General features: G+C 35.2%; 2 protein-coding genes across 9 annotated transcripts; one reads left to right on the top strand and one right to left on the bottom strand.

The window, feature by feature from the left end:
• Positions 1-1,141: 1,141 nt before the first annotated feature.
• LOC132172452 (uncharacterized) lies at positions 1,142-5,361 on the top strand. 8 transcript variants are annotated; one of them, XR_009439145.2, is made up of 5 exons: positions 1,142-1,304; positions 2,068-3,216; positions 3,311-4,408; positions 4,497-4,668; positions 4,929-5,361. XR_009439145.2 is itself a non-coding variant. In XM_088514739.1 (4 exons), the coding sequence occupies exons 2-4, from the start codon at positions 2,209-2,211 to the stop codon at positions 4,533-4,535; spliced, it is 2,145 nt and encodes a 714-aa protein (XP_088370865.1). In that variant the 5' UTR covers positions 1,142-1,285; positions 2,068-2,208; the 3' UTR covers positions 4,536-5,361. The 8 variants fall into 8 exon arrangements, 2 of the variants coding, with proteins under 2 accessions (XP_088370865.1, XP_059439942.2); XR_009439144.2 differs by having other exon boundaries at positions 4,845-5,361; XR_009439141.2 differs by having other exon boundaries at positions 4,497-4,677.
• Positions 5,362-11,808: 6,447 nt separating this feature from the next.
• LOC132172166 (uncharacterized) lies at positions 11,809-18,253 on the bottom strand. Its single transcript, XM_059583616.2, has 7 exons — positions 17,991-18,253; positions 15,742-16,181; positions 15,481-15,557; positions 15,350-15,386; positions 14,475-14,691; positions 13,062-13,506; positions 11,809-12,771 (listed from the first exon to the last, which is right to left on the bottom strand). Exons 2-7 carry the CDS (start codon positions 16,097-16,099, stop codon positions 12,619-12,621), a joined length of 1,287 nt encoding a protein of 428 aa, XP_059439599.2. The 5' UTR covers positions 16,100-16,181; positions 17,991-18,253; the 3' UTR covers positions 11,809-12,618.
• Between the last annotated feature and the right edge of the window lie 238 nt (positions 18,254-18,491).

The raw sequence follows: 18,491 nt of genomic DNA, 5'->3' as shown, positions 1-18,491 counted from the left end.
ATTTATTCTAACTTTGTTCCTGCTATTAAAAGCTCATATGTATCTCACATGTTCAAGGGACACATGTTATTTTTATAGATTAAATTGAAGAAAATTTCTCTAACCCAGTTTGGAGGAAAACTTTGTCCCTCCTTAATTTAGATAAATCTAATATTTCTTTTTGTCCTAAAATATATGGATACTTAATACTTTACTTAAAATATATGGGTCTTTAAAGATAAAATTATTTATTTATTTAGTTGCCTATGTTATCTTTAAATTTGGATCAAGATCTCCGACAATGCCACGTATTAAAAATGTGTTACAGTTAAAAATTGTGTTTATTTTTTAATCAAGTTTTTGCTCTATATGTTAAAAAAACAAATTGTCTTTTAGTTTTTTTGAAAAAATAGCGTCTCTGTAAAAGTGAATAAAAAACCTTTTGGAATGAAAATTCTTGATGGCTGCCTTGATAGCATGCCACATTTTTATATGAGGTGTTTTCCGAGTGTTTCGGTACTTACAAACAACATAAATTATATATTTCAAGAATCTACACTTTTTTTAAAAAAAAAAAATTATAGAAGGTCCCAATCCTTAAATTTGAGCTCATTAGTTCTTTAATTTAGTCGAATTTAGAAAAACTTACTTATTTTGATAAATTTATGGGAAAAATGCAAAATGAGTTCATGTAGTTTATCTGATTTACAATTTTCTCATCGTTGTATCAAAATGAACTCAGGTGTCATTTAAGGTATGACTCAAAAAAATAATTTACTCGTTACAGTTAAATTTTGCCTATTGAAGTAGCAGATTTCGATAGTATTACACGTCAAAGCCAATAAAATTATGACATGTATCTTATTTAAGTCAGTGTTATATTAACAAAATCTGTTAAGTCAGTGAACCAAATTTTTTAACATAACTTAAGAACCTTTAAATTCATTTTAATACCACATAAAGCTAATCGTAAAAATAAACTAACTTTACATTTTTTCCTAAAGTAATATCTATTGATTTTGAATAATCGCGCGTGACTCAAACGCGACAACGAACAGAGCGTAAGGCTTATGGCTCCAAGGATATCCCCTCAAGTCAGTTTGGCTCAGTTACTGTACTCTCTCTCTCTGTCTGTCTGTGGGAGCATGTTCGAAGAAAGCAAAAAAGAACACTAGGCTTTGTCTCTCTTCTCCTTCTCTCTCTCTCTCTCTCTCTCTGTCTTAGCTTTTCTTCGTTTTCACTCATTCCCCGAATTCCACGGCATCATTTTAGGTGCCCAAGTAGCAAAGAAGAGCAACCCTTCAAGGCATGTCCTATTTTCTCTGGTAATTTTTTTTTTTAAAAAAATTTTATCATTAGTGACTGCCGATTTGATAGTAGTTGAATTTTTTCAAAGTTGGTTGATTTGTTTGCTGGAAAATTCTGGGTTTCTCTTGGAACATTCAGATATTGTTGTTCCCAGTTTTTGTTTTTAGCGTTTAAGTGTTGAAACGAGCTAACTATTGGGCAAGAAAGTTAGTGTTTCGCTTAATTTAAGGTTTTGTGTTTGGTTAAGATTGTACTTAATGAAGAAATTCAAAGGTTAGTATTCGTTGTTCAGCAGTTTTTTTGTTTTTTTGCAAATATCACTTTGGTAAGGTAGGTGAAGAGTAAGGTCATCTAATCGATTTTTGTTCTGTTTAGTTGTTTAGAATTAACTGTCAACATCTGTTTTGTTGCCAATTTGATGGTTTTGTTTCGGAATCAGTTTGTTCTTCTTCTTTTAATGCTGAGATGAAGTAAAGAAAAGAGATGAAAATGATGTTTAAAGTTCTTTATTTCTATTAGCTTTGATTTTCTATGGGCTTAGTTTAATTGGGTTCTAATTTCTTCAATTATATCCCAAATTATGAGAAATGTAATATTCAAAACTTCATCTTTCTCTGTTGTGCTATCCTTCAACAGATGTTTTTTTTTTCTTTCTATTTTTAACCTTTTGTTTAATTCCTAGTCACAGCTGAGAGGGGTAAGTGCCCTTGGTGTTCAGTGTTGTTATTTAATGATCTGCTATTGGATATTTAAGTGATAATATATTTCTTGTAATTTCAGATTTTGTGGAAAAAAAGTGGCATTTGGGGGGATTTATGATGATCTTTGCCACGTTATCTCTTCACTGTCTATGAAATTTTGTCAATTGGTGAACTGTGAATTGAGAGGGACTGCATTGAATTCCCTTGGTTGTGATTTCAGATGGGGGAAAGAAAACTGAATTTTAGTGCACCTCTTATGTCTGTGAGGCGATTCTCTTCGCCAATACCATCTGAAGATAGAAGGAATAGGAAAATAATTGAGGATTATCCGTCCACCCGACAACTTGTACTTCCTTTTTATAGATCAGAATTGGATTTGGAGCAAGTGACAGAACCTGTTGCGGTTCCGTTTCACTGGGAGCAGATCCCGGGAAGAGCCAAGGATGGCCAGGGACCTGAGCCCCAGCCTCCTGATGAGGCCTCTACTACTCCAAGGCTTCCTCCTGGAAGGTTTTTGGATATTCTGAAACAACCTTCAGAAAAGGAATGTAAAGATACAAATAGGTTTAGCTTCAAAATTGAAGCATATCCTTCAAATGACAATTTGATCAAATTGGAGTGCTCCAAAGAGGGGATAAATGAGAAAGGGAGCTCGGATTTGGAAGACGGCAGTGATGTTTACTCTGATGCAGTTGAGACACTGTCTCCTACATATTCATTCTCCATGAATTATAGTGCAAGTGGTCTGAGCGGCTCTGATGGTCCTGATGGGAAGCCCTCTGGAACCTTCTCTACAGATCCAGAAACTCGAGATTTTATGATGAGCCGCTTCTTACCCGCAGCCAAGGCAATGGCTTTAGAGCCACATCGATATGCTTCAAGGAAGCAAGATATGCCACCTGAGCAACCTAAACAAGTTAAAAGAGTGGTTAGTGAAGATAGGAGGCCCTTAGTAAATCAAAACAAGTTTGACATTATACCACTGTATGGCCAAAATAAAGACGAAGAAGAAAGTGAAGATGAAGAGGATGACCATGACAATTCTGGCAATAATTCAGCTAAAGGTTGTGGGTTATTCCCATCATTACGCCTTAAGAATTCTTTGTGCCTCTTAAGTCCAGTGCCAGGGATTGGAGTTAGGACACAGGGTTCTGCGTCTTCCACCCGTGACACTTTAAGACCAGGAAAAACCGCTTATAGTCTATCTCACACTCAAACTACCCGAAAGGTGAACATTTCCATTTTCCTTCACTTTATATTGGATTTTCTTGCAATAACTAATGAAAGTCGTATTGATTGCTTGCGGTCTTGTCTCTTTTCAGCATGCTTGGGGTGCTGTTCATGATTCTAAACCGGACTACGGAGTTCGATCAGCTGAACTGCAAAAGGTTGATAAAAAGCAGACTGGTGAATCGAGTCGGTTTACTCGTTCTGGAGAACTGCATAAGGTTGATAAAAAGCAGACCGGTGAATCCAGTCGGTTTACTCGTTCCGGAGAACTGCAGAAGGTTGATAAAAAGCAGACTGGTGAATCCAGTCGGTTTACTCGTTCTGGAGAACTGCAAACAACAGGTAGATTTTCTCCCTACAGGGGTTCAGGGGGTGCTGGAGTATCTCCCTACAGGAATAAAGCATCCCAGTCTCCCTTTCGTGGAGCCAGGTTTCTTGGTGTTCCCAAAGAAGTTGAGAATATCAAAACCAACAAGTTCAATCTGTATGCTGAAGGCACCAACAAAAATAAACAAGGGTCAGGCTCAATGAGCCCTGCAGTTGAGAAGACATTGTATGTAGATACTGTAAATACTGCAGAAATATCATTATCAAATTCAAGATCCTTGGAAACCAAGGGATGGATTTACTCTTCTGGTGAGGACTTAGAGACCTCATTAGAGGGAAAAATGTTTGAAGAAACTACCAATGCTGAATCTGTTTTCCAAGATATAAAATGCCTAAATATTTCAACGGAAGGGGACGTATTAGAATCCTTTGTGTCCGTTGATGCCGATTTATCTTCTATGTCCGAGATATCACATCTGAAAGGCCAAGATGTCATGATGGATGGCTCTGGACAGGATCAAGGACTTGATAAAAGATCTAGGTCCTTGGAATGCTCAAAACCAATTACTGAAGGAAATCTAAATATCGACAGTGATCAGATCCATAAAGCTGATGATCCAGGAAATGCTGATTCTAGTTCTGTAAACTCCAATCTTCCCCCTGCTTTACCAAAGTCTCCTTCTGAGTCTTGGCTTTGGCGTACACTGCCTTCCATTTCCTCGCGAAACCTGTTTTCTCATTCGAATCTTGGCACTCATAAGCATCTTAAGAAGCATGATTCTAAGACATCCTCCACTAATACCAAGTGGGAAACAATTGTAAAAACTTCTCATTTGCGTCACGATCATGTTCGTTATTCTGAGGTAATGGCATCACTCTTCAACTTCATGGTAAGGTATACTGCTACGAGAAAGGGAATGCTAATTTTTTTTTTTCTCTTATTCTTGACAGGAATTAATTACTCATGTTTCTCAGCAATCCAAAACTTAGGCTCAGAGGTGCTTAAAAAGCCCATAGACTCATTGGCTTGTTTGGGAAGTTACATTTTGAAATAGTTAAGATAGTATATATCTTCCATCCCATCATTTCACCTGGAGGTTTTCCTACACCATTGCTTCTCCTGGTATGTTTGGTAAGAGGAGTTTGGCTTGCTCAATTCTTGTAATTCTTGTGTAAGTTTTTTTCACCAGTTTTTTTTTATTTGGTGAATAGTCAAACCAGGTCATAAATATAATTACTTGTAATGCCCCCATAACCTTTTCTACCGTCTTCATTTTTCTGTGGTGTTGTATTTTATAGGAGTTGGTGGACTTTTTGTTTGGCTAATAAATGGAGATATGGCTTCCTTGGTTACTTGATAACTTGGATACTCTGTCATTGCAGAATTTCACATCATCTCTGGAGATATGAGATAGTTTCCATGGTTACTTGGATATTCTGTCATAGCAGAATTTCACATCATCTCTAGGTTCCATGTGTTTTTAGATTTTTAAACAGATTCTAAATGCTTAAATGGCTAGTCGAGTAGTTCAACTGCTAATCATTAGCCACTTTTCTTTGTACTTTTCCTTTATTATGGTTACTCAAGAGTTACTGCTCTTCTTAACCGTCTCTCATTCTTATTGTCTTTGCCCTTCAGCAATGAATTTAACTTGGTTTGTTCATCTTTCATAGTTTTACTTAGAAACTTCACTTGTGGAATATGTTATCAACTTATCATCAATTGGTATGGGCTACATGTATGGAAATGCAATCAAAAAGTATTCTTACAATTAAAGGCAATGAACATTAGCAGATCCATCATTTATGGCTTTCATGTTTGATCTTTGTGATTTGGTTATCTATCTTATATTGCTTATGCTTTGGTAAGATAATGCTGGACAAAAATTGTTGTAGACTGCAGACTGCAGAGTTGTAATTTTCAGTTTTATTTTTGGATCCGAGGCATGAAGTCAGATAAGTTTATGAAGCAAAACCTCCACAAAGAATTAAACCAATATCCCATCTATACCCTAAGCACTACAACAAATATCATTTTCTCTAGTCTTTTTAAATCTACCTTTTGTAGTAAATCGGATTCTCACCTCCTATCTAATACGTTGAATAAGGTTCTCTTCAATGCACGAATTATTATCATATCTCAAAGTATTACGATTCCTCCAAATATTATAAATTGTACAAGAAAAAAATTACCCGACACAAATATGCTTTCATAGTTTTACCGTTTCATTCCTTCAACCCAAAAAAAAATCACATCCTCCCAGCAAATAGGTGGGTTTAGCACATCGCAATGATTCATAAGCTGCTGCCAAATTCTGCTTCTATATCCGCAAGCAAAAAATAAATGATCTCTATCCTCAATTAAATGTCTACAAAAAATGCATTTCACATCTCCTTGAAACCCCCATCTCAACAACTTTCTGCTAACCAAGTCCAAGCCAACTCCTTGAAACCCCCATCTCAACAACATCCATCATTGCTAACCAAGTCCAAGCCAAAGCGACACCAATCCAAACATTATCCTTAACCCACATGGAATCTCAAGTTTTTGAGCAAGAGAACTTACTAGTTTTTGAAGCAATCCACTTCAGCTTATCCTCATCACCAATACAAACCACACACAACCTACTTTGAATATTAACATGATATCAGAACAAGCAGCAAGCCAATACCATTGACCATCTTTGATGATTGAGTCTAATCGGGCCTCAAGTTTACTACAAGTATCATAGATGACTCTATGCTCATACTTCTCATAGAGCACTCTAATGATATTTGCTATTTTCCTTTTGTTAGCTCATGATATTTGCTATTTTCATGAGCTGGACTTTATATAACAGCCCAATAAGATAATCTAGCGAACCCACTATACAACTAACAAACTCAAATAGAATGATATTACATTCGGCCCATTACAAAACGCATGCTACAACACAAACCTCAAAACGCAGTTTATTCAGCATAAAACACAGTTCTTTGTGTTCTCCACATTTCCTCTTCTTCGCAGTTCAAATTGTAAATGCTTCCTCTGCTATTTTCCTTCTAAAACCCTAACCTATCTTTACACCAGAAACATATCTCATAAACTTTTGGAAAATTTGGGATTGCCATGAGTTTTCATCAAAATTACAGGTGTTGTCTCTGCTATTACTACGATAATACGAAAATATGTTAATGTTGAAATAGTGTAAGGGTAATTTGAGGGGCAATTCACATTTAATGCATAAAACATGTTAATTAGAAATTACATTCATAATTAATCGTAACTTTCTCCATATGGTTTATCCACGATTTTAACTCATTCTCAGCAAGGTTTGCACTATCTTGAATGGCCTAAAGTATAACACCAATGACCCAAATGTTGCTGCATACCGTCCATCAAAAGTGGCCCGATCGCGTTTGACCCCAAGCAATCCACACTACTAATCATGATGTCCGCCTGTATGGCCACCAATTAAATATGGTTATGCCGGTCACACTATAAACCATTGGTACCAAGGCGACTCTAAACTAAACTGGACCTTAGAATAAAGTGTTTATAGTGTACTAGTGCTCGCCATCCCTATATGACGATCCACTGTATATTGTCTGACTATCCAAAATATAGTTATCACAAGCAGTGTTATACCAAAAATGTAAGGCTAATAACATCAATCGTTTAAGAAATCATTATGTATGAATTAATATAAAATTCTAAGATAGTAAACTTAGATGTTTTAAATCCATAAGATGCATACTAAATCATTAAAATAGTAGTTTAACAGTAACATAGGAGGTTGATAAGATTAAAAGAACGAGATCGAGCCTTGGGATTACCTCCTCTTGAAGATGAAGTCACAAGAGTTATCTTTTCCCTCTCTCTAAGGTTTCTGTCGTGAAAAGGTGATGATAATGGCTTATTTGGTCATAAGAATGGTTATATACCCCCTGTCGGGGTATTACAGTCATAGATCGCTCAATAGGAATTGAAAGATCGATCATTCGAGGTTCGACACCAAATAATCGATGAAGATTGTCGTTGATCGTTTGAAAGCCCTCACTTATTTTATAACATTTGTTTCATTAAAATACTTTTTATCGTTCACCTGGGTATTGTAAATACTTTGTCGGAAATTATTTCTACGTGAATAAAACTAAAGGTTTTGGGGTTTGTGAATTATTATTACCGTTTAAAAATATTTATTTATTTATTTAATTTCAGGGTTTTACATCTTGCAACCAAATTAAAGCTTCCCCTTCAATGTGAAATGAAGCAATAGAAATTCGTTGTTGAGCTGGAGTTTGGTGACATTCAAAGCTTCAAACAATATTCTATGGACAATCATGAATAATTAATTACCCGATAATGCGAGTCATCCGATTGTCATATTCATCTTAGCGAATTTTCTTATTCTATACCTTAGCAACCTATTAAATCGCAAATTACCGAAGTGCTTAGCAGGTGGAAGGAAAATAATTGCGTAAGTCCATGACTTAATAAGCAAATTTATCAGTTGGTTATGCAATGAGCCTTAAGTGACAATTTACAACTTGGAATGGTAAATATGAATTTTCACAAATACAATGTGTATTATCTTCGTTATTATTCCATAAAAATGTAGTCTATTTTAAAGGAAGGATGCATGACACATAATTTTAATAACAATTACTGATATTTTGATGCAGGAGAAATCATGCTCTCTCTCTGATATATATATATATATATATATATATATATTAGGTTTAACTACCTAAAACCCCCCTAGAGTTTCACTACTTTATTTATTTTTTTTTATCTGGATTTTAATTTATATCACAGGAGGTACTTGTGGTTTTGATGAAGACTAAATTGGTCCTTCCGTCAGTTAACCGTTAGTTGACTTAACGGAAATGACACGTAGACCAATTAAATCTTGCCACGTGTCATGTAATTTATTTTATATATTTTTTAAAAAATAATAAAAATATATATTTTTTTCTTTTAAAAAAAAAAAAAAAAAATTGGGGGTGGCTCGATCCACTAGGGGTGGCCAAAACCACCCTCAAGACCCACTAGGGGTGGTTTCGGCCACCCCCTTGGCTCCAAGCCACCCCCTTGGCTCCAAGCCACCCCCTTGGTCCCTTGGAGCCACCCCCCCAATTTTTCTTTTCTTTTCTTTTTTTTTCTGAATTTTTTTTTAAATATATAAAAAATAAATTACATGACACGTGGTAAGATTTAATTAGTCCACGTGTCATTTCTGTTAAGTCAACTAACGGTCAACTGATGGAATGACTAATTTGGTCTTTATCAAAATCACAGGTACCTCCTGTGATACAAATCAAAACCCAGGAAGAAAAAAATAAAGTAGTGAAACCCTATGGGCGTTTTAAGTAGTTAACCCTATATATTAACCATATCTATTCTCCATATGGTCTATCCAAGCCCTTATCTCTTCTTGGTAGAGTTAGCGTTGTCCCAAGGAATCTGTAATAAAAGTAATAGGCTAAGAACATGTTATTGAAAAGTAATGCATGCTTAGTCTTTTGACATATTACATGTTTATTAAAGTAATTTTGTAAGTATTTACTTACCTCGTATGCTTATCCATAATCTCGGACATCCTAAATCCAAGCTATTACGAAACATACTCTAACATTATAAACGGTGCCTCGAGATTCTAATTTATGTACGTAAAAACTCTAATCAAGAGTTAGACACACTAAACCATTATCAAAAACCCTAATTATACATTTTGAGCATTGTCGAATGTTTGTCTTGATATCAAATGTTTGGTAAAAAATAATCGAACGTTCGACCAGATGCCATTGAACGTTCAATAGATACCATAATGCATGTAAAACTCTAAACTTCTACCAATCACGTATCAAACCTCAACCAAATTTCTAATAACTTAACAAAAACATGTTAAACTACATATAACAACGTGATAAGCATTGAAAAACAAGGGTAAGTTCTTAACTTTTAGAAAATCATTGGCTCTTAAGTGAGAGAGAAATTATAAATTAATTATGTCATACTTTGGACTCGTAAAAAAATCATGATAAATCACATGTTTAGAACATGAACAACCTAAAAATGATTAAGGTTTGCAGTTTACCTTTTTTTTTTAACAAACATTGCATTAGAAACAAGAGAACATTACAATCCTAAAGGGGGAAAGAAAATAGAAGGTGGTGCTAAACCACTACAAGTTGCTGGGGGAGGAGAGAAGGGAAAGAAAGTAGAAATGCAGCCCAAGTAAACTTTTGCCGCAGCCCAATATGCCACATGATGGGCACGGAAGGTTTAAGGTCTACCTTATTGAAGATAGAATAAGACCAAAATCACGTTCTTCTCTTTCTAAAATCTCCTTCTCTATTTAGAATTGGGGTGGCTGAGGTGCATGGGTGATGAATTAATGATGTGGCTAATAAATTAAATTTTCTTTTCAGACAATATTGAATGTTCGGTGTACTACCTTTGAACGTTCAATGTACTGTTGTACCAATGGTTCTAGGGTTTTACTCGAACATTCCAAAGAAGCATCGAATGTTCGAGTTTAGGGTTTCAAATGTTCCCGTGGAACGTTGGAGTTAAAAATATTTAAATTGTTTTGAAATTTGTTTAGGACGTACATTATAAAACTTGACGGAGTCAGATTTTATTATTATTTATTATTTTCGGGTTTTTTTTTTTTTTTTTGGCATGTCCACACAAGAGAGGGGGAGGGTGGATTCGAACTAGTGACGTTCGCTTCATAAAGCATGGTCTCCAACCGATTGAGCTATACCTTGGAGACTATTTTCAGGTATTACATCTTCTCTATGTGTGCTCCATTTTTCTTGGCATTAATTGTTTTGAAGGAGCCTATGCATTTTAGGGTTAGTTTTTAAGCACTTGAAGCGATTTAGTGGCGTATTGTATATAATTGCATTCACTGTGCCTTTTGATTTTTTTTTCTTTTTTTTTTTGTCAAGATCTAGACATGTGCCCATTGCCTTGATGTGCCTTTCCCTTCCCTTTTGGATGTTTGACAAGTCAATTCTACTTCGTAGATAGGGGTGTCAAAAAAAATCGGGTACCAACCGGTAACTGGAAAACCGGTTGGAAAAAACTGGTAACCGGGTACCCGGTTTCGGTTTCGATTTTTTGCACCCGGTTATAACCGAGTAATTGGGTGTGTGTATATATAATAATAATAATAATAATAATAATAATATTTTTTTATTTTTTTAGGGCATTTTTAAACATTGAATTTTTATGGCATTTGTAAACATTGGACTTTAACGGCATTTTTAAACAATGAAGTTTTAGGACATTTTTAAATATTGGATATATTTTTATTTTTTTAGGCCCAAAAAGCCAAAAACAATGATTTTTTAGGATTTTTTTAGGTTTTTTTTTTTTTTGAACAATCATAACAAAGCCCAACTTATTGGGACAAAAATACTAATTATGTGTTTTAAAAAATGGGCAAAAAATTGTTAAATTAAGAACAAAGATTAGACCAATACCTCAAATAAGCACGCCAAATACCTAAAATAAACCCAAAATGATTTTTTTTTTTTAAAACCCGGATACCCCGGTTTCGGTTTCCAGTTTTGGCCAATAACAGAGAACTGGGACCGGGTTGCACCCCTACTTGTAGATTTGTATCGTTGCTAGCTTGGTGAAGGGGGTCGAGTGCCCCTCTCAACCCCCTTTGGCGGAAAATGTTTTAAAAGAAATATTAATTCTTGCATGTAAATTTTATAAAAGAACGTTACATTAAAATACTTTTATGTGCATGATAAAATGTTTTAAAATGTTTACATTAAAGATGCTTTTAAACACACTAACACTACCTTTACTTGCTTGCTGAGCCGTGGACTCATCCTTTCATATGTGAGCGTTGTTTATGAAGACAGGTTAGAGTAGTATCAGACCACAAGATCAGGAATTTGAGCTAGCAATACTAACCAAAAGGTATAGAATGTTGTATGATTGTAACTTAGCAATTAGATTTGCATAGTTGATGGGTTTAAGAAATATCATGTAGAGAATATTGATGTGACAAATTACAGATGTTTAGAGCTTAACTTATTCGGTAAAATTGTATGTAATAGAAAAGTTTCAATTTACAATAATTGTTGCCATGAAGTCTCTATTTCTGTGTTCTTCTCAATCATCAATCTAAACTAATGTTTTTGTTACCGTCAAAAAAGAAATAAAAAAAAAGAAAAACGAATATGTAACCATTTTTTTTCTTAAACAAAGTTTTTCTCCAAAATTAATTAGAGAAAATTTCTTTCGATTCAGTCTATTAAATTGTAATATGTCTTTAGGCATGTGAAGCATACATTACCGGAGTTGGACTACCATTAACTCCTCCTCCTCTAACCTTTGAAAATCCTTCTCTCTCACACAAACACACTCTCTCTCTCTCTTGGACATGGTGTCTTACATGGTGGCCGAGCTTGAAGGCACAGATCTTGTGGAGGACATCCTCGGCGCCCTTGACGGTGAGGCAGGAGCCGACTGAGATGATGCCATGTGAGGTGGAGGCGCAGTTGACAAGGCTGGACAAGCTTGATCTACAGCGAAACTCTTGAGTCTATTGGCAACCACCACTGGAGCTGGAGGGGATGCAGCGGTGTGACAACAACTTTACCGGAAGACATGTTTAAGGATTGGGAAGGGTTTCATTTGTATGCATGCTTTGTTTGTATTGAGAGAAATTTACCGTAATGGCATATGTCTTATATATCCAGATAAAAATTGGAAGAAATGGGAGCTTTTTAAATTGGAGTTGAGCAATAACAGCAAACTTATATCTGTGAAAGAACATGTGTAGACAAAGAATCAATCAGTTTCCTTTACGGAGATCTGATGAAATAGTAGTCAAGGAATTACCGAAAGCATTTATATGCTTCTAAATCTAATGGCTTAAAGACAAGCACTTAGAATGATCTCACTCCTATGGCGATTTTTGTTTTTTTACATGGTCGAATCCTAAGCACTCACTCTCAATTTGGCCTTGTTGCATATGTTGCACCAAATTTTTTGTGTCTGTACGTAATGATCTGTATGAGTGTGTAACTAGATTGTGCAAGTTTCCTTGACATTTATCAGCTAAGAAAGAGAAAGCTTAGTGCTAATTTCATGTGTTCCTTCTCCATGAATACCCTCATCATCATCATCATCGTCTTCCTCAACTCTCTGGCTAAGTCTTAGCTGAAGATCCGGAAACCCTTCTTTGCCCTTCAATATTTTCTCTTCATTCAACTGCATTTTAAAGAGAAATAAGTAAAATTAATAAAAGCATAGAAGAAGAAAAATAAATAGCTTTTATGGTGAAAAAACAAAAAAGGAGCTGAAATAATGTTTGTAGTTAGGGATTAAATCTCAAAACTACTCATATTCTGATATCCGCACGTATACGTTTAGATAGCAAATATGGTATCCGCTCGTCTGAAGTAATCCATGCGAACGGGTGGATAGCAGTTGGAGGACGGTTATTAACTGCCCACCTGACCACCCTTAGCCAAACCATATTTCTCGAATTAAAAAGTTACCTCAATCCGAAATGGGGGCTGAAACTCTGGTTTGAAGCAATTGGAATTGCTGACAACATCATCTGTGTTTGATTGCATTTGTCTAACCTTTGTCTTGTTTAGAAGGTTCCATTGATCAGTGGGTCTGGTATTGTAGGTATCCCCAACGAACTTGGTCCCATCATTAACCCACGTAATATTAGCCGAAGGAGCCATTTTTACTTTCCATGGACCACTAATCATTTCGAATGGAGGCCATCTCTTTTCCTCAAGAAATCGGCTAGGTCTAATGGGCCCTATTCGCACGCCTGTATCCAACGGATGTGTTTGGTTTGAAGCTGATAACTTGCTTTGATTTTGGAAGGTTGTTGAGCTGATCAACCCTTTGTCTCTTCCAAGATCTTTGCTTATTAGATAACTTGGCCTTGTTATTGCATGCTGATTAGTTGGCCAGTACTGCTGCTGCCTGTTAATATGAGAGAGAGAGAGAAACATGAATACGAAGTAGTACTAGGGTTTTGTTTTCTTTTGTTTTTTTGGTTAATTACTTTTTTAGTATTTAGGTTTTCACGTTTTTATTTTTTTCCATCTAAGTTTCAATTTGTACAACAGATGATACTTAACTTTTGGGTAACTACCAGTTTAGTACCTTTGACACCATTCTGTCAACCAAACTAATGAACTACTATAAGAGTAGTTTTGGCCATCCCTTACAACCTGTATGAGGTGGTTGAACGACTCCTAAAACCCTCAAACACCCCCAATAGCCTAAAGGGGTGGCCGAAACCACCCCCAATAGCCTAAAAGGGGGTGGCCAAAACCAGCCCCAAAGGCCTTGGGGGTGGCTAGCTACCCTTTAGAGCACATGGGGGTGGGTGGTTCGACCACCCCCAGCCCTGCCCCAGGGCACGGTCAAAACTACCCCTATTATAGTTCGTTAGTTTGTTAGACATAATGGTGACTGAGGTACTAAACTGGTATTTACTCATATGTCAGGTACTATCTATGATACGAATTAAAACCTAGGTGAAAAATAATAAAAATGTAAAAACTTAAGTGCTCAAAAGATAATTAACCATTGTTTTTTATGCAATACCAATTGAACAGGTGAGGGGAGAAATGACACTATTAGAGCTAAATATGAGAGACTAGTTCAGAAGTGGGAGCCACAAAAGTATTATATTTATACAATTGTTAACTGAAAGAGGACCCAGAATACTTGAAAACTCATTTATCTCCCGGTACTTGGCCGATGTGGAACGAGCCACATCTTATTCACTAGGATATTATTAAGTGGGGAAATTAAGCTCTTCTTATTAACTTGGAAGAGTAAATATGGCCAACTTCTGCCTTAATAGCCATAACTCAACAGTAAGGGAGTAGGTGATTATATGCAGTGAGGTGGGAAATTTATTAGAAGTTAATGCTAGTTACCTTGGAAAGCTAGATTTCACATCTAACGGTAGTTGGGAGAGTGAAGAGTGTAAAATACCATGAGCAACATTATACTCATCATGATGATCAGAATGTCTTGCTAGAACTATTCCACCATTCTCCATTCTGAATTTTTGATGAATACTCGTTGTTTGGTGAGACATGCTTTGAATATGATTTCTTCCAGCTTGCAATGGTCTGTATGTTTGACCTAGTACTGAACAAAAACATAAAAAAGACACAATTTTCATGAGTTATATATATATGCTTAATTTTCGTTAATTTCCTTTTATTGTCCATTTAATGAGACAACATATATATAGAAAAAGTGGCATGGTTCCTCCATAGCGACAAGAACATATTAAGCATAAAAACCCGTTTTGAATTATTTGAAGGTTATTTGGTAATTCTTTTAAACTACCTGATAAGTTTTAGCACTAGGAAACATCACAAGTACTTCTGACAAAAAAAATTGCAATATTGCCTTGGTTAATTATAGGTAACATGGAGCTGTAAGATTTTCTTAGTTTTGATAATTAATTCGTATTATTTGTTTCTTTTTCTAGATTTATCATGCACTTCTAATTTACAAGTTTATGTATATACTGTTAGAATATTAATTAAATGATTGAATTCACTCATTCTTAACTATATCAACTTAAACTTTTGGGTTAAGTGGTGATTTAACAAGATATTAGAATCAAAAGTTATGAGTTCAAACCCTAATTCACTCTCACATGTTCTCTACAAATCTTTCTGTATCCAATGTTTTCTCTTCAAACTTAAAAGTTGTAGACCTCTTAATTTGTTTCCTCTAGATAATCACAATTATATATGCCATAACATATCATAAGCTAAATATCAAGAAACTTCACCTTGCCCGGCCTCATCAAGCTTCTTACTTCTGTACATCTGAAAAAATGAATATCCCAAATTAGTAAACGAGAAGTAGCAAAAACAAATTAGGGATATGATCATATATAATTAATCATCCCGTTTGCAGTACCTGCAAGTGACTCTTTACATGGGCAATACTAAGTCCTCTAACGTTCATTAGCTGAAGAACTAATTTGGGAGTTGCTCCTACACCAATCCAGATGAGTATTAAGTAAATAGATAGGGGAAAATATAACTCTTGTCCTCTATCAACATCTCATAGAGGGGAGAAAAGAATGTATTACGAATATTATTTTCACTGCTATGTTATTTCAGTTGTATGACAATCGTATAACAGTTTACTAAATAGTATTTTACGATTGAAACTCACGCTCTTGTCCACCGAGCCTTTCAACAGCATGAACAAAAGAGAGATGGAGGTCGGGAGTCCAGCGAAGCCGAGGCATTTTCGATCTAACGTATTGCCTAACTCTTGCTGCCCTTTCATTTCCTTCACCTTCACCAGAGCCTTCATTATTGGCTGAATTTCCATCTGTTCTTTTGTCATCATCCTCAACGCTGAGCTCAGCTACATCTGCGATATTATCATCCTCTTGACTGCTGGCTTCTTCATTTAAGTCAAAAGATGAGCACCTTTGTGAAGACACCACAGATGCATTTTCAGCCTGTTCCTCATGATCACTCCTGTCACTCTTTTCTTCATAATACACCTCCACTCCTTCTGTCATAGCTCTAGCTACCTGCTTTGATCTTCTTTATATCACCTCCCAAAATTGAGTTCTTCCTTCTTCAGTTATAATAGTGCTGAAACTAAAAAGAAAAAAAGGAGTTGAAATGATGTAAAAATATTGTTTTTCATGGAAAAGGAAAGAGAAATATAAAATTTGTAAGTACAAATTAATATGCATATACATATAGATATACATATTTATGTATCTATATAAATAAATCTTGGAAGAGTGCTGTGTGCTGTCTATTTATTTAAATCTGTTCTTAAAGGTCAACATACCCAAAATATTGTTGTTCTCATAAATGGATTTCTATTTGCCTTATTCCTTTTTTTCTTTTTTAAATCCCGAATAAATTATACTTTGAACTTTAAAATTTCTTTTTGTTCTTGAAATATTAACATACATATCAACCGCAACAACTTAATAATGAATTGAAGTTAAATCTGAAGCGTTGAAAAAACTACAACACATGCTTTAATTTTTTTACAGTATCGGAGCCCAATCGTTTCAGTATCTAGTACTCTCTTACACATGCAATGATTTAAAGTTCTTTAATTAATTACCCCAAGTCTTTGATCTTAGACGACATTATTTTAGTTGATAGCTAACTGTGAAAACTTATTGCAGGAGACATTTAATATTTGAATCCAAGACATAAGCTGTCTCATCAACCATTATAAATGGAAGTAGTTTTGGATTTAAAGAAATTAAATTGAGAGAATGGTACCAATTTAATAAGAATTTTCAATGCACAGACTAAAACTAGTCTCTTTTCTACTCCTAGATCATCCAAGTAGCTAGCTATGGTGCCAACACAGAAATACACATTCACTCACACGCACATGTACAGACTAAAGAGATGACTATTCAGTTGACGTACTCTGACAAATTCACCCCAAGAACTCTGTGTTCGATCAGGAGATGAAAATGGAAAAAAAGGGGGTGGGGGGAATTAATTGGGGAGCTAAAATATTTTACATGAATCACTAGTTATTCTGCAAATGACTAGGTCAGATGCCCTTATAGTATTACAGTTTAATAAATTATCAAGTTTACGAAGATGCAACTTCTAAGGTAATCAAATATTGGTAATTGAAAATTAACATTTTTCAATCATATTAGTATTTTCAGTAACATAGTGAACATTGGAAAGACAGAATTCTACTCCGATCTAATTAAAAAAAAAAAAGAGAGAGAGAGAAAACAATATTTTATGTTCATCAGTGCATGGTATTTTTCAATATTTAGAGCACGTGCGATCAAATGGGTCCATGTGATCAGATGGCGAAGCAAATATTTGTCCATTTAAAAAACAAGGTTGCTAGTTTTTCCATTGATTCTTTCTTCAGAAAATGGTCATTTAATGGAGAGGCAAAGGAATAGTACTGTTGAAGTAGCTGTTTAATGTAAAATAGATAACTCGATTTTTCAAGCTTAATTAATTTCTCTAAGATTATAGATTTTAGGTCATGAGAAAAAGCAAAGAATTTAAAAACTTAAGTACTAATTAATGGTTCTTTCAAGAACTCCAGCCAAGTATTAGTAGTTGGCAGACTAATTAATCATGTTTCATTGCTTCCAATCGAAAACTCTTATGCAATCAGGGAAAAAATCAACCAAAAGCTGAGGAGAAATTTGTGAATATAGAAATTTGTAGAAATTAAGGTATAACCCATGATGTCTTGTATTGATGATAGAGATTTGGTTGTATTGTTGTTAGCAGCTGGTGTAGGAAGCTTTGGATTAGATGCTGCTGTTCTAGCTTAGTTGCTTCATTTGTCCAAAAAAAAAAAAAAAAACGCAATACATAAAGCATAAGATCTTGAGTTCATCTTTAGCATTAACTAGCAGAAAGATATTTTCAAATTTCTTTTTGCTAAATACAAACCATTGATGATGATGATGATGAAGATGCTGCCTCAGCTTTCCCCCTAGCTTCCATGTCGCCAATCACCGATCAAACGAATTTCCGAGCTGATCCTTGCATATATACCATACCTCCTATGCTGCAAGCTTTTCTAAGGAAGTTGGACAGATGATGATGATCATATGGTAGAGAGAGTGAGAGAGAGAGAGAGAGAGAGAAGAAGAAGAAGAAGAAGGTTTTTGGTTCCTACTTGATTTAGGGATGTTTTTTGGTTTCATCCAGGAGAGGAATTATGATATATTCTAAGACTGAATTGTCTTTTTTTTTTAAGAAAATCAACGATATTCAGACACAGCCCCTTGTGGTCTTTAAATTGTAATAATACTCACATTATGGATACAGATGCGACTGGTCCCTTTGGCTGTTGGAAATCATGTGATTTCTCCCACCCTTTCTTCTTCCCCCCTCCTTTGACAGTTGTCCCTGTAAAATCTCTCTCTCTCTCTCTCTCTCGTGATTATC

Source organism: Corylus avellana, chromosome 1, assembly GCF_965113065.1.
Source record: "Corylus avellana chromosome 1, dhCorAvel1.hap1.2, whole genome shotgun sequence".
NCBI classification, from domain to species: domain Eukaryota; kingdom Viridiplantae; phylum Streptophyta; class Magnoliopsida; order Fagales; family Betulaceae; genus Corylus; species Corylus avellana.
The sequence above is the reverse complement of the archived record's forward strand: the minus strand, read 5'-3'. Positions and strand labels throughout refer to the sequence as shown.

Excerpts from the sequence above, each read along its gene's own strand:
- LOC132172452 (XM_088514739.1), top strand. The coding sequence starts at position 2,209 with ATGGGGGAAAGAAAACTGAATTTTAGTGCACCTCTTATGTCTGTGAGG. Across the intron at positions 3,217-3,310 it reads ACACTCAAACTACCCGAAAG|CATGCTTGGGGTGCTGTTCA; the intron begins GTGAACATTTCC and ends GTCTCTTTTCAG. Across the intron at positions 4,409-4,496 it reads ATCATGTTCGTTATTCTGAG|GAATTAATTACTCATGTTTC; the intron begins GTAATGGCATCA and ends TATTCTTGACAG.
- LOC132172166 (XM_059583616.2), bottom strand. The coding sequence starts at position 16,099 with ATGACAGAAGGAGTGGAGGTGTATTATGAAGAAAAGAGTGACAGGAGT. Across the intron at positions 15,387-15,480 it reads ATGTAAAGAGTCACTTGCAG|ATGTACAGAAGTAAGAAGCT; the intron begins GTACTGCAAACG and ends TCATTTTTTCAG. Across the intron at positions 13,507-14,474 it reads GTGAAATCTAGCTTTCCAAG|GCAGCAGCAGTACTGGCCAA; the intron begins GTAACTAGCATT and ends TCATATTAACAG.